We start from the raw sequence: 16,598 nt of genomic DNA on the forward strand, positions 1-16,598 counted from the left end.
TGTCTTTGGTTTTATGAAAGTTTTATCCACTTAATATCCTTTCAACATTTGTAAAATGGACATAGTAATTATTATTTTAAAGTTTAAATGTTTTGAGTAACACTCTTTTATGAAAATGTACTTTGAAACTTGAGATACCACAGACTTTTCTGTGTTATAAATCTTGGGGGTAAAATGACTTAACCTGGGGCCAAATGAAAGTTTGCATAGTGACTTCAATAATTTTATACTGTTTTAGATTTGAGTAGGGCTTGGAATATTAAAGATCTTGGAAGTTGCCCAGCTTCTTTTTGTCAAAGTTGCCCCAACCTGGTCATGGAAGCCCAGCATAGTTAGCAACACGCACCTTATATCTTGTATGGAGTCCCAGAAGGAATTCTAGGGATGAGAACTTGAACTGGGGAAGTAAGTGGCCTTCCCTCATGTAAGCAAAAGTGGAACAGTACACATTTGTTCTTCCTGCTTCCTTTTGAAGGCAGAAAATCTGCTAGGTCTTAAGGATATCAAGGCCTATAAATAGTTCTCAACTTCCAGTCAAGTGAAGTATTCAGAATACGAGATCATTTCCAGATGGTCTATTGCATAAAAATTAAAAAAAAAAAGAAAAAAGAATAGGAAGGAACAGAGCTATAAAAGGTGAAGACAACCAGGAATTAGAATCTAGTACAATAAGAAGTAGTGAATGAGAATGTACAGTCTAATGAGGAATAAAATAAAAAAATTACCACTTCATTTGTGAATTCTGGATATAAGTTTAATAGATTAGTGTTTAGCCATTCCTAAGTAAATTTGGGACTGTTTGAGGTTACTATGAAATCTTTGGGTCTGTCAAGGTGCTTGTTTTGCCTATTACTGGTTCTCAGTAGCAAAGTGAAAACACAATAGTTTGGACAGCTTGTTCTAATAGTGACAATAGAGTTTAGAAAATTATGCAAATCCTTTGAGAAAGGGGATTATCTCTTTGCATTAATAGAAAAGGTTTGGACAAACAGAGCACAAAGATATCTATAAAAGAATTGCTAAAAATGTTTTATTTTAAAATAGCTAGTTACTCATATATCTTTTATCACCTTGGTAGATGTCTGTCCACTCTCATGTTTTCCTGTTAGATGATATTTTAGTTTGAAAGGTCAAGTTGAATAATTTCCTTCCCATATTTCATGAGAAGTATTTGCGAAATAACTAGTAATTCTGATTTTATGTATTTAAAATTATTTAATATGAATCTTCTCTGCCAAAGTATAAATCTACAAGGAAATATATTGTTTATATTGTTTATTATTGTTTCTAAACTTCTGCCTCAGGGCCTGGAACTTGATATGCTCCACATATCATGTGTTGAATTAATTAATGCAAGATCATTCTCACATTTATTTAACTATTTTAAAATAAGTTAAAATTATTTTATTAATAAAAGTGAAATTTGGATAAACCTGTATTTATAAAATTTAAATAAAAGAAAGGGAATGATAGCAAGTAGGTGATGAAATTGTTTATTTTTATTTTTATTTATTTTTTTTTTTTGTAGAGACAGAGTCTCACTTTATGGCCCTCGGTAGAGTGCCGTGGCCTCACACAGCTCACAGCAACCTCCAACTCCTGGGCTTAAGCGATTCTCTTGCCTCAGCCTCCCGAGTAGCTGGGACTACAGGCGCCCACCACAACGCCCGGCTATTTTTTGGTTGCAGTTTGGCCGGGGCCGGGTTTGAACCCGCCACCCTCGGTATATGGGGCTGGCGTCCTACCGACTGAGCCACAGGCGCCGCCCGAAATTGTTTATTTTTGTACTTAAATTAGACCGCTGTGCTTGACACATAATAAGTCTGGAGAAGTATTTGCTAACTGACTGACTCTATAAATATTTGGTGACATAGTGGGTATGAGACAGTGAAGATATATTAAAAAATAATAGGAATTTAATTGAATAGCAGAAGATGTACAAAAGGAAAGTGAATAAGCTTGATGATTATTCAGGATATATTTTCTATGAAGTATATAGAAAAGATTCAACTCAGACTAAAGCCTAGACCAGGGGTGTCCAACCTGCAGCCAAGAGCTCCATGCTGATTTTGTGAGGACTTACTTTGCTTACCTGTGGTGTCCGATATCATGAAAAGTATTCATGAACCTTTTTTTCTGTTTTTTGCTAATCATCTTTCATTGGTATTTGTGTATTTAATGTGTGGCCCAAGACAACTCTTATTTTTCTGATGTGCAGCAGAGAAAAAAAGTTGTACAATCCTGCCTAGACTCAAATATACTGCTTAAATAAAAAAACCTTTTAGGCATTGTAACTGTTGATTAAATTATATATGATTTTGTGATTTTTATATAAACCAACCTTAATTTAAATGTATTAATGGCCTCTAAGACAAAATCTGAGTATTATATATTGAATAACTTTGAATAGTTATAAAGTATTATGCTGGAATTGAGCTTTTAATAAATTCAAATTTTTAAGCATTCTGAATTACTTATGTTGTTGTTTCAGTTTTAATGAACTATATGAATTTATGCATATATATATTTTTAATTTAGTGCCCCAATGCCATACCTGATTGGAATACACTCCAGCCTAATAGAGGTGAGTACCTTTCAGACATGAGATAGTGATAAAATTAACCCGTAAAAATAATAATTGAAATAATTTTGTTTTGAAAGAATATATCAATTGAATAACACAAAGCAATGACTAATTTTATATTTAGAGTATACTTAAATATTCATTTTTAAAAGGTAACATTGAAATGATTTCATTTATATTAGTATACTAAGTGACCATTTTCAATAGCCTGAAACCATGGAAATAGGTTATATTTGGCAGAGGTCACATGGTAAGTTTTAAATAATAAAACCTTTAGTCCTTTATGAACTACTTCTTTTATGGTAACGGGAGATCATTTATGTCTTCTTTAGACTTGTATTTTGAAAGTCAGAATTTGTAAGTTGAAACATTTTTATTTTTTAAACTTTGTTTCATTTTATCAGTGTGCTTTTTCAAAATGTCGTTTTAATGTACTAATTGAGAACTTTTTCATTAGCGTTTAGGTTTTAAAATAAGTTTTAATTTTCAATCCTGTTGGGGGATGTAAAATTTAGCATTTTTCCCCCACTGTTACCATATCATTCCAAAATGATTTTTGTTACTTCAGTTATCCCTATCGTGAAACACCTGGAATTTTAAACACCTTGAACTTGAAATCAGTGAGATATCAGAGATGACTTCTTTAAAATTAGAATATAAAATACCAAACAAAAGCCTTGGGTCAGTTTAGTGGCATCATTATGCTGGATGATTTCAGTTTTATTCAAATAAATTTCTCTTTTTGTTCTTTATGTAGATTTCACTTTAACCTACTTTCTAATGATCAACCTAAATGAATTAGGTTTGGTTTTCTTATTAGTTGCTATATACATCACCAGTCCTTACTTTGATCAAAGTCTGTAGATGTATTTTAAAATTCCTAGGTTTTAGCCAGGCATTGTGGCGGGTGCCTGTAGTCCTAGTTACTTGGGAGGCTGAGGCAAGAGAATTGCGAAGCCCAAGAGTTTGAGGTTTCTGTGAGCTACTGTAACACCATGAAAGTGAGACTCTGTCTCAATAAATAAATAAATAAATAAATAAATAAATAAATAAATAAATAAGTAATTAAAAAAATAAAATAAAATTCCTAGGTTTTAAAGAGGCCTGAATTATGGAATTCTGCCTGTGCTCTAGCTTTGGGCATTTTTTTTTTTTGGCGAAATGCTAGGGCAGAATTATTTTTTTAAATTTGTTTCAACATTAATAAAAAATACACTTAATGGATTTCTTTAGTTTTATTTTATTTTATTTATTTATTTATTTGTTTATTTATTTTTGGAAAGAAACACCAAGGTGCTGCATTTCTTTAGTTTTTAATATTGAAGTCTGGGTTGGATAACTTTGTAACTCTTATATTTCATTCATTTTTAGAAAACTTGCTTTTTATATGTAAAGGCATTAGTAGTGAAAGGACAAATTACATGAAATAAAGTATGAATAGGTATTTAATCTGTTATTAGATTATGGCATTTTATTCATCAAAAATTTGACTTTATCAAAATCTAATAATAGTTGGATTCTTTAAAAAGAGTCATCAAATTTGATTTTTATGTTAGTAAATATTTTTTCTTTATTTAATGCAGCTAATAAGATACATCATTTTTACAATATATGTATAGTATTTATAGAGATGAAAAACATTTAAAATTGTTGGTTGCCTGTTGAGTTAAAAACTTTTTTTGCATGGTGATTTTTCTGTCTACTTTTAAACAATTGATTCAGTTTTTTCTAAATAATATAGAAAAGGGTACATTTTTTAAATATTCAATTAATTTTGTCTCTTATTTGTTGGACTTTTACATAGCAATCCAATACATTTTTAAGGAGCAAATTTAAGAATTATTTATTCCTTGAAAGTGTTGTCTTAGAGTAATAGTCTGTTAACTTTAAATGGCTCCTGTTAGTAAATGAGAATATTTAGAACCATGATTAGATTGACTGAAATCTCTGTACCTTTTATACTCTGGACTTATTCAAGTGTATTAATAGTCAGCTTTATTTTGTTTACCTGATCAATAGTGAATGAAAAGATATACTGGGCACCTCAGGAATTCCTTTAAAACAGCTGGGTATTATTTATTAACTTTGCTTTTAATCTATTACAACATGATAGACATCCTGCAATTTCGCTCTCCTTTTGTAATTATCAGGCAGATTTTTTCTCACTAAAATTTTTATCTTTTAGGCTTTTTTATTTTATCAAAAATTGTCTTTTAATTAAAATATTGGACATAGCTATTTACATATTTAATATGCAAGCCTGAGCTGAATAAATTTTTGCATTTTGTTTGGCAATTATAACCTATGCTTTTCTATTGTAATGGTCGAAATATTCTCTTAATTTCATGTCTATTGAGCAAGATAGTTTCAACACATTTTATTAGGCTTATAACAACTTCTAAATATTGTTGTTCGAAAATGTGAAGTCAGTGTTCTTTGACAGCTTCCTTTCATTTATTTTTAGAAATTATGAATAAAGATGGCCAGAAATCTCTTTGTAAAATAAAAATTTTCTTCTAAATCAAGAGTGAAGACATTTTGTTCTCCCTTGAAAATTAGACTTTAGAGATAAACTCAGGGAAGACTAAGGCCTGCTAAGTCATTAGGAATAATTTGGTAGAGGCTACAGATGTGAGGGTTATCTTTTTTGTTTTTATATACAAAGGACTGTAAATGAAATGTTCACTCAATTTCATGAGGTTATGTGATTGCTGCCACTGTGTCATTTCTTTACATTAATGTGCTTTATGTACATCGTAGCCACATTGCATAGAAGGGTTAAATATTGCTGGTACACTTGAACACCTCACTGTTCTTAGTAAACCTTTCAGTCTATGTTCAATATTATTTTATTTTTGAAGAAAAAGATAAATTCATTTTTATATTTTACCTTAATTTTGTATCTCATAATTTGAGACAGAGAAGGAGGTACCATTTTGTATACCATATGACATTCCATGACTATTTAGAAAACAACAGCGAAAGCCTAAGCCTGATTTTGACAGAAAAATATAGATAAAATACTGATACAAATCCAAATATTTAAAAAATATATATTTTTCTTTTTTGCTTATGTGGAATTGGCTCTCAGTTTGTTGCTTTGGAATGAATATGTTTTTCTGTTCCTGCAGAGTGTGGTTGCTTGGACAAAATTTAATGTTCAGCTATTATCAGACTTCTTAAAATTAAAAGAATTTTTTAAAAAAAGTATATGTATTATTTTAATACATCAAAAAATATTTTGGAAGAACACAGCCATTATCTGAGGCTATTTATAGAGTAATTAATTTTATCCTTTAAAAAATAGGTAAGGTTTCTAGATCATCATTACTACTTCTATTATAAGGGCAACTTAAAAATGAAGATGAAAATAGTCATGACAATTTTTGTACACAAACGCTATTATATTTTTTGCCCATAAAATAGGTTGTTGTTATATTTATTCTACAGTTAATTTGTACATACCTACATATTTATATACTTAAAACTTTTTTACATAAATATATACCCATGTATAGGAAGAGAAACGAGTGTTTTTGTAATAGTATCAATAATATCACCATAAATTAGTCTCTGTTAATATCTTGCAATTAATATCTATAATAGCTATTATCTTAGTCTTACCTTATAATAATTACAATGGATTTTAAAAGACAGATTTTTAGAATCATATATTCCCCAAGAATCCATTCTCTACATATACCTATGGTTTTCATAACACAGAAATTTCCCACTCCAGACTACTATTTCCCTAGCAGTTTAACATTCTGCCTAATATGTAGAGAATGGAAATTCAGAGAAAGTTCAGTCATTACAAACTCAAAACAAAATAATCAGTTTGACCAATTTAAAATTTAAGATATTTAATAATTTTCAAAATGACTGTCATTATAAAACATCACTTTAAAAAATGCTACACTAAAGTTAATTATTGCCCTATTGCTAGTTGACTTACCCTGTTTGTGGAATTCTGAATTCATGAATATATTTCATTAATGAACACCTTATTTATCACTGAGGAATAGCACTGTTTACGCTAATTTATATAAGACTAGTGTAATTGTATTATTGAGTATATACAGTACTTTAAATAGGAAAAACAAACTCTATGGATTTCCCTTATTTTACAGATTAAAATTTGAAAAAAGGGGGAGGGAGCACAGGATAAAAAACTTACCTGTTGGGTACAGAGAATACTTTGAGTGATAGGCACACCTGAAACTCAATGCCTTCATTAGGCACATTAAAAAAGTATCCATGTAACAAAACATTTCTACACTTTATATTTTGAAATAAAAAATTTGATGGGATTCTTATTTGTTATTTATGGAAATATTGAGATAATTTGACTATTTTGACTAAGCTTTTAAATGGATAAGTCAATCTGATAGGCAATTATATGTGATTCTTTATTAAAATTCATGTGAGAAGTGATACTAAGAATAAATTCCAAATTACTACCCTGTCTTATTCAACTTTCAGTCCTCCTCATCAACATATACCTATTGGTATAGAAATATAGAAAAAAATATTTATAAAATTAATATGTAGTTTAATACTATGGTCATAGTTAATGGTTTATATTATCCCTCCAGTGTATTTTATGCTAAAAATAGGCATTGACCTGGCCACAAATTCCTGTATCATGGTACTAAATTCAATTGATAAATTTTAAAGGATGTAATTTTTTACAATTTGATACAATCATGCCTATTTTCTAAGTCTTTGTTCTGATATCTCTTTGGTAGTTATGTTTAACATTAGATGAGCAGATGTTCTGTTTTAAGTATTTTTACCAAATCTTTTTGAATAAGTCGTATTCAAACTTTCTCCAAAATTATTTATATTCTTTTATAATATGAGATTTTTCTTTTTTCTCTTCTCAAGCCTAATGCATTAAGGTAATTTTTAAATGTGTTTCCAAGCTCATCATAGTTTTGTAGGAAAAGAGTAGTAAGATTTTTATTTGTAATTTTGTTTTTTAAACAGAGAGTGAGAAACAAATCATTGGAGGATGTGGTGATGTTAAATGTTGATACAAACACTTTAGAGTCACCATTTAATGACTTGTACAACCTACCAAGTGATGTGGTAAGTCTGAAGGATATTTTGTAATGAACTTGTATGTTTTCTCCTAGAAAAGTGAATTAAGAAGAATTATTTTTCCCACTTTTTTCATCTGAAATAAAAAGATTGGGTGTGTGCATAGAATATGAGAGGAATTGATGTAGATTCTGTATTTAATATTTTTACCTTTTGGCAGTTGAGGAGACACTGAATGAACATCATATTCCTTATTGTAAAAGTAGGATCATAATTAAAAAGCTCGATGCATTCATTAGGCACAGTTTCTTTAAACGTAAGTCTCTTCATCTCATCTTAATCATTATATTACAAAGTAGGCATTTCTGTCTGCCTAGTGGCATGTCTTGCAAAAGAATGAGAGAGTTTTTGAAGGCAAGAAGAAGAAGGGGGCCAATTATCGGCTTTTGCTTCCCTGCCACCTGCCAGCGCTTTTCCTTTTAATTAATGATCTGATGTTACTGGTCAATATAATAAGAAATGCTTGTACAGTTGGGGTCAGAAAATTCTGGCTTTGATCTCCCTCAACTTTCTGAAACATTTATTTGTTTTCTCTAAATTATTTCAGTTTTATTTTAATCTTTTCTGTCCTGCTGAGGGCCGCAAGAATGAAAACCTACACTGTTTGTCATTTGCTTTGGCAGAGCAAAGACTGCTTACTTAGAATTCTATTTGTAAATTAAACTGCAAACTCAGTTTGTCATAAAAGACATCTGATCCTTTTGAAATGACGAAAACTGTCTTTTGTCTGTAAAGGCTGATAAATTAAGTGCCAGTTCTCTTCTGGTCTTTGATCTTGCAGAGGGGTTATGTGTGTGTGCGTGTGTGTCTACAGCTTATAATGGGACATACTCTGTATTTGACATTAAATAGTCTCCAAAAGTGCATTTTTTGGCCTTCATTTTCTTTAGTACTGGGTGAAAATGAAAACTGGTACTGCTTCTCTATACATTTTAGTGGCTAGTTGAAAATATTGTTATTACATAGTTCTAAGTTAAAATAACATTTCAAAAAATCAAAGCATTCATAGTTTTCAAGTATATTAAAATTTGGGAATAAAAAAACTTTAAAATATATTATTCTATAATATTGCAAGTAGTTTGAAATTCATATTAAGGAGTTTGAGAGAGTGAACTTAAAAATTACAACTCAAAAGACATAGCAATACTAGCCTTGATTGTTCTTATGGCTAGTGATAGCAAAAATATGATTTGATTGTTAAAGTTCATAAATAACCTAAAATACTTACTGACTTTGAGAGACATTAAAATTGAATTACTTTATCTTATACTGATAAAATTGATCTTACAAAGGAACAAATTTAAACCCAGGCCAGTGAACAATTATATCTTTTTAACTGATAATAACTAGATTGTCTCATTATAAAAATTTGCAGAAACTGCTAGAAATGATTAGAGCTCTTAATTTAAAAATCCATCAAAATATTCTTTACTGGATAGAGAAATAATTATGAAGATAGAATCCCAACTTTTAAGAATGTTTTCCTTATGTGTATATTTCCCACTGTTAATCCCTAAGGAGAAAGGATTGTTTGTTAAAAAGAGAGATGAAGAAAGAGAAAGAAGGAAAGAAAGAAATTCGGCTTTTCTGTATATGACATTAAAATTTTTATAGTCAGCTTCAATGGTAGATGATTCCTGAAGGAAAAACAACCCTTGAAATTTCATTTTCTGATCGGTAATTCTTTTTTAATTGAAAAGTACCATTTCCTAGTAGAATTAGTTTAATAATTAAAACATTTATTTAAATATGTGGAGAAATTAAGTAGTATTCACAAATGTAAAAATGTATAAAATGACAGAAGGGACCATTTTGTAGTTTATTTATCAGCAACAGTATGACTAAACATAACTGAGATATTAAAAATGTAGATTAAAAAAACACTGCAAAGTGGTATAGATCAGTTAAATATATACATATTTGAACTTAAGGGCTATAGACTAATAGGCAAATTTGAAGATTGCAGAAATCAAAATAGCTCTTGAGATAGAACTAGGACCATTTACTGACAGTATAATTTAAAGTTATAGTAATTTTCTGAAAATATTTTGGGTGCATCTCCAGCAAATTTAGCTTTTTTCTCAGTTTTATGAAGCTATCTCTTTTAAGTCCTAGAGGAAATATGATGAGGTATCATAGCATATTTTTACAATTGTAAATGTTTTAAATGAGATGTGTTAAAATCACAAATGATCTTTTTGAATTTTTTGTGCATTAAATATACCTGAACCTGTAAAATATTACTATTGGTATTGTTTGTTTAATCAGTTAACTGAGATTTAAGTGGGGGCCTTTTAAAATCGTTTGCCAAAACATTTAAAGTATACGTACAGGCTGGATGACTTCTGTGCATGTGCACTCTATTATCGTGTCAGATTGACCACTGGTCTTAGCTGTTCAAAGGTCAGTGGTCACAGTTGTCCTGAATTACTACTTCTTTTTTCCTGTGGACCCTCTGCTGTGTTGCATGCTGTAATCTTCCTAATGGCTTCATTCCAATATTCACACATAATATTTTAGATTTATTGACTGTTAGAAATACTACCATGCCAGTAGCAGTTCCGCTACTCTTAAGGTATTTAAAATTGGAAAAATAAATCAGGGCAAAGCTTTCAGGAATCCTTTGTTTTCCTTAAGGGATGGGGAAAAACTTTCTTCCTGTCTTCTGACAAGAACACTTGTTTTTCTGTTTCATCATTTCACTGTAGATTTGGATCATTAAAAAAAAATACAAATATTTTATTGGGAATGATTTTTAATGATATTGATGATTATTACATGGAATAACTTTTAAAAGAAGTAGATCCACTAAAATATACTTTTTGTAGTTTTTGTCCATGAAGGTATTAGGACTTTACTTTTTAAGTGGCTATGCCAAAAAGACACCTCCAAACATCTGTATTTTGGGTGTTTTGAAATAAAAAAAGTAAATCTAAGGATAAGTAACAGTTCCAATGAAAGTCTGGTTTTATTGTGTTGTTTTATAGGTATGGGAAGAAACGACTGGTTGAATTAAACATACCGTTTGCAATCTCAAATGACTTCAAATTAATTTATGAAAATACACTATGGAAACTTCCCATTTTAAATATATACACAAATTTAGTTTCAATTGTGTAATAATTTAAAATGCTTTATTTCTAAGGCATTACTGCTCATTTTAATATTTATTATCATTAACATTTTAAAAAAGTAATTTGGAGAATTTTATTAGTAATAAAATAATAGTAATTTTATTACTATTCCAGAAATAAATAGCACAACCCACCTATTGGAAAACTAAGGTAATAATTAGAATTATAATAAAATTTAGAAATTTTATTTTCATCTGAATATTAAATATATTATAAAATAAGTTCTATGGGTGTAAGCAGGTTAGAATTGACATTTGATGAAGTTACATACATTAGAATATTTATTACAGTGAACGAGTAAATTTTAACCTATATTGCTTTACTGTCTTTAAATAAGTTTAATTGTAAAAAATATATACTCTGAAATAAGTCAATATGCTTATCCTTATTTTAGACGTGAAAATCAAGACACAGAAGGTCTGCGGTTCAGGATGTATCTAGAGCTTTAGTTCATAGAGGTTGGTCCTCAGATCTATGCTGCAGTACTGGAACATAGTCCCTCTCATGTCCATGTGACACACAGTGTAATGAAGAACTCTTAAAATTTGATAGAGAGGCTTATTTGACTTCTAATATTGTTAAAGAAATGTCAATATGATCCATTTGATATAAACTGGAATTTCCTGCACTGTTTTTAAAACTTTATTTACATCTTGTATATATTATTAGAACATAAATTTCTATTTTCTATAATGAGGGTGAATAGAAAATATAATGGACTTAACAGTTATTGTACAATTTACTGGAGACCAATGTGTGTTTTAGGATAGCTGTATTTTGTATGAAGCATATTTAATTACTACAACGTTGAAAAGGCCTTATTATAAATTGGTGTTATCTAAAATACCATGCATGCTATAGTGAAGGTTTCAGGAATCACATGAAAGACTACGTTAGTGGTTTTATTGTGATATGACAAGGAAAGACACAAAACGCTCTCAATTATCAAAAAGCATAAAGAACTGAAGAAAACCTCTAAAATTCTCATGTTAAGATCTTTGAATATCTACATTCAAATGAATTTATTAATTTGGGAATAAACTTAGAAAATAATTAGCTTTTTCAAAGAATTTTTAAATTAGAATTTAAAAATTAGATTAGAATTTTTACATTTTCCAAAAAAAAAAAAGTAAACAAATTAAGCTCCTGCAACCACAGATTGTCAATAGATATGTTTAATTCATTGAGTATTTCCTCTAACCTAACATGAAGGTTTAACATGTTAAATTGTCATAATATATGTTATAAAGATAAAAAAGGCCCCAGAGAATATAATATTAGTTCCAGGTTTGCCACAGCTCTGCTATGATCTCATCATGTTTAATGGTAAGTGAAGTCCCTGACAAGTTTCTAGGGTGGCCAGGAAAGATAACGCAATTTCATTTGGCTTCTAGAGTAATGTGGGGAATAGTTCATTTAGAGTAGACTTTGGGAGACAGATAGTGCTTTCGGTTTGTCCCTGAAGAAGTATAGTCATGCTCTTCCTCTTTTAATCTCCAACTGTTAGAATTGAGGCATCTGGTTGTACATTGCCCCTGCCATACAGCCCTAGTATAGTGCTTTGTAAGTAAATAATCATTGAAGAGAAATATAATTGCACTTTTATGTTTTGTAATAGAAATTTGCTTTTAAGGTCCCTGTTTTTACTGTTGCCTCCTAGAATATTTTATAAGGATATTTTCATTTGACTTCCATAACAATGAAAATAAGAAACCTACAAGCATATTTAAAATATACTTTTTTGACTATGAATGCAACCTTTTTATTTCCTGTCTCTAGAAAAGGAGACCATGTTGACATGGCAATCATTGTGCTTCTGGACACTCTCATGAGTATCTATGGAAACTCACCATTCTTTTAAATAGTTATTTTCACAGAAACGATTAACTTACAATTTGGGTTTTTTTTTTTTGCTGGTTCCTAAACTATGACAGATTTTGTAGTTTTCTCCACTGTTTTCTTGATGAGTGTTTTAAATATATAAACCTTAAATGCAAAAATAAAACAAAAAATAAATGCAAAACCCAAAACATTAATTGCACTTCTGAACATTTAAAGGATTTTTGAATCTGTCCTTCCCACTGTAATGATCCAGGCTTTGGTAATCCTCCCTTTACGTCTCTATACTTTTACCATTCTGAAGTTGATATATTGTTTGTTACTTTCAGGGATTTGAGTGCTCCTAAAGTTCCTTGGGTTTCTCATGGCCTTTCATTTCCAATTAAATTACTTAGTCTTTCTTTTAATGTCCCCCTCCCATTCCCTGTATTATCTTAAGAGCATTCTTCTCTCGCTGTTCACTGCTAATATTCAAAAAAGGTAAACTTTAATTTTTGCTTTTAAAATTATCTTCAATTTATTTCTACCCCTGAATTCTTGACTTTTACATATTCAAGAAACTTGTTTGTAATACTGCGAGCACCATCATAGCAGTGATTCCCAAATCCTGCTGATAGCATAATAACCTGGTGAGCTTTTGGATGAATTTGTCCCTGGACTGCACCACAGATATTTTGATTGAGTAAACTAAAGGGATAAATGTAAAAGTGTACTTGGAACAGGTTGTCAGTTTATTCATTTGACAAGTGTTTGTTGAGCATCTACTATATGCCCATACTGTGCTAAGAACTGGGTATATAGTGAATAAACATATACCTTGATTTCATGCAGCTTTCATTGTGTTAACAAACAAGTTTAGATACATGTTATGAAGGAACAGGATGCAGTGAGAAAGAATAACGGGGATTTAATTTAGATTACAGGTGAGATAGGTAGGCTGCACCTGTTCTAGACTCAATAAATACAGAAAAACAAAAAATACGTGCTTCTGTGATGCAGCAAGGAATCGTTTTATGTAATGTACATAAACTCTTGGGAGCTCCAGTGTTCTCTTTCCCGGCATAATAGTAAAGTTGTAATCTTGAGATTTATTTTTTATTGTGGACTGACAGGAACCTAATGCTGTGTCAGTTGCACTGAGGATTGGATTTCATGTGTACCAGTATGAGAAACTATGGAAGCAGTCAGGAGCTTGGCCTCTCTTGTTTCATATCTCTCATGTATCCTTTGTACTGATGTTTCTTTTTTAAGCAGTATATTAATTGGGGACAGGCTAAGCTGCTATAACACAGAAACCTGAATACTCATTCTCAGATCAAGATAGAAATTTGTTTCTCTACTGCATAACTTAAGAGCTAAGTTGTCCACAGCTGTGGGGCAGCTCTGCCATTGCCAACACACAGCATCCATCTCTTGGTTAGGTAGCTGTCCTAACACCTGTAATCCGAGTACTGTGGAAGTCCAAAGCGGGTGGATCACCTGAGTTCAGGAGTTCAAGACCAGATTGAATAAGAGCAAGACCCTGTCTCTGTTAAAAATAGAAAAAGTAGCTGGGCATCGTGGTGGGTGTCTGTAGTCCCACCTACTTGGGAGGCTGAGACGAAGATTGCTTGAGCCTAGGATTTTGAGGTTGCTATAGCAAGACTGAGGCCATGGGGCTCTAACTGGGGTGACAAAAGAAAATGGTAGCTGTCCTGTACTCGTTGTCTACCTTACCCTAGAAGAAAGGGGTAATCCAGAAAAGGGTGCTCATATACCCCTCTTAGGAGCACAGCCTGAAGAATGTATCACAGTGCTCAGCTCACATTGCATTTGCCTGAGCCCAGCCATATAGCCATACCTAGTCACAAGGGAGGTCGGGATACAGCTGGGCTAACCCAGCCTGGTTAACCATGTACAAGTCCAAACTTAAGATTTCCATTACCAATGAAAGGAAGAGTAGATGTTAGTGGTCTGACAGCCATCTCTGCTGCTACAAGTAAGCTGAAGTGAAAATAATTTTAGCCAAGCTGAGATGCCTTTCTTACCAGTTTACAAATTCAAAGCAGACTTTTGTGGTCCAAGCTCAATGTGCCAGGCACATCTTTCTGCAGATATGCAACGAACAATGAGTATGAGTAAGCCAAGCACAGAGAAGAGGGAAGAAAGGGAGGTGTAACATGTAGAAAGGCCCTGCTATGGGGAAGAAGTTGCAGATTCAAGAACTAGAAAGAACAGTGTAGCAGAGCCTGACCTGTGAGATGAACAAAAGAGAGAATTATGCAAAATGAGGCGCTAGAGGGGGCAGAGGTGATCATAAAAGACCTATAGTTCTTGTTGAAGACCTCAGGTCTCCTTGGAAGTTCATTGAAGATTTTAGGCTGAGGAATAATGTGATCCATTTGGAATTCAAAAAATTTATTTTGGGTTCTGAAAATTGCTGGGTATAAAAGAAATGAAGCAGGGACGTCAGTTAGGAAATCATCCATAGTGGTCAAGGTGAAAGATGATGGTTGCTTCAGTCTGGTAGTGATGGGGATTTAGAGAAAAGTGGACGAATTTGAAATCTTTAGAACAAACAGGGCTTTGTGATGCATTGGAGATGCAGAATAAGAAAGGGTGAAGTGCTGAGGAGGACCTACAGCATTTCTTGTCAGCATCTGAGTGAATGAATGTGATGCTGGTATGGCATTGAGGATGAGATGGAGGCAAGAGCAGTTGTGCATATAATAAAAGTTATTGTTTAATCCTCAAATAGAGGTTTGTTAAAAACTACTATTATAAGACAGAATTATTAATTTTGTCTCTTAAAAAACTGAACGTTTCCCTAAAGAAATGTAGGGATTTGATATCTAATTCATACGATAACCTTTCACGCGTTTCATGGGAGAATGAATAGCTTTAAGTTTATAACTTCGTTTTAAAGAATATGATTGCTTAACACTTTAACTTTTCTGTTTGCCATTTCTAGAGAACAGTTTAGTTTTGTAAAAAGATATTTAAAAACATCACAGGAGTGTTTTAGATTGTGTAGGTTATCTAAATGTTATTTTGAAACACGTATTTTTGTCTTCTCTCCTTTATCCTGATGTTTGTGATTTCAAAAAGTAAAATTAAAATGTCTAGGTCTAGCAGCTAATTTATTTTCACTGCAAAGATGCATCTAGAAGTCAAGTAAGGGAAAAACCGATCCCTTCTCCGCAAAGCTTAGCCCCTTCTGTGTTCTTCCTTCCTGACCTGCTCTTGGGCGGCATAATTAGTTCATTACTCAGCACAGGGCTTCGTTCTTTTAACTCATCCCTGTTTGCTGTGTTTACTCATGTAATTTCCTGCTTTTATTCTTAGGCACTTTATAGCTATAAGGATGAAAGTAGAGAATTAGTGTTAACATTCTCAGGCGTAGTGAATACCTTTCTAAAATCCAGGTTATAATTCCTCCCCTGGATAGCCTCTTAGAGCTCAGAATTCTCATTATGTGTAAGGAATTTAAACATTTGATAAGAACAATGAAATGATATTTATTTCTGAATTTTATTTTCACTGTTAACATTTTTTTTTTTTTTGCGGGGGAGGTCCAGCTTAATGCCTAAGTCTAAAAATAATTTACAAAGTGAATACCATCTAAAAACAATAAAATGTCATTTCTAAAGTAACCTTTAGCCATTGAAGGTTGAGTCTAACTTTCTTAAAAACAAAAAACGAAAATAAATAATTGGTACATTTTTCATATTAATAAGATTGTGTAACAATAGCCATATGACTAAGGTTCCAAATGCTTTTCTGAATTAAGAGTTACATGTGAGTATAAGCCTTAGGATTTCATGGGAAGATGTGCATTTATTTTCTAACTAAACTTAGAAGTTGGAAATTAAAGCATAAAATGCTATTTCCCTGGCCAAGCATTGAAAAAGTGTAGAAGAGATAACATCCTTTTATAGATAAAAACTGCTAAAAGCTAA

At 31.5% G+C, this 16,598-nt stretch overlaps 1 protein-coding gene across 2 annotated transcripts in view; it reads left to right on the top strand.

Annotated features, from left to right (window-relative positions):
* Positions 1 to 16,598, top strand: part of DENND1B (DENN domain containing 1B) — a 287,318-nt gene that overhangs the window by 178,941 nt on the left and 91,779 nt on the right. For both annotated transcript variants that reach the window (XM_053606348.1, XM_053606349.1), the window contains 2 exons: positions 2,539 to 2,584; positions 7,574 to 7,675. In XM_053606348.1, coding sequence (XP_053462323.1) covers positions 2,539 to 2,584; positions 7,574 to 7,675 — 148 coding nt within the window. The remainder of the gene's footprint in view (positions 1 to 2,538; positions 2,585 to 7,573; positions 7,676 to 16,598) is intronic.

The sequence above is a fragment of the Nycticebus coucang genome, chromosome 10 (assembly GCF_027406575.1).
Source record: "Nycticebus coucang isolate mNycCou1 chromosome 10, mNycCou1.pri, whole genome shotgun sequence".
NCBI classification, from domain to species: domain Eukaryota; kingdom Metazoa; phylum Chordata; class Mammalia; order Primates; family Lorisidae; genus Nycticebus; species Nycticebus coucang.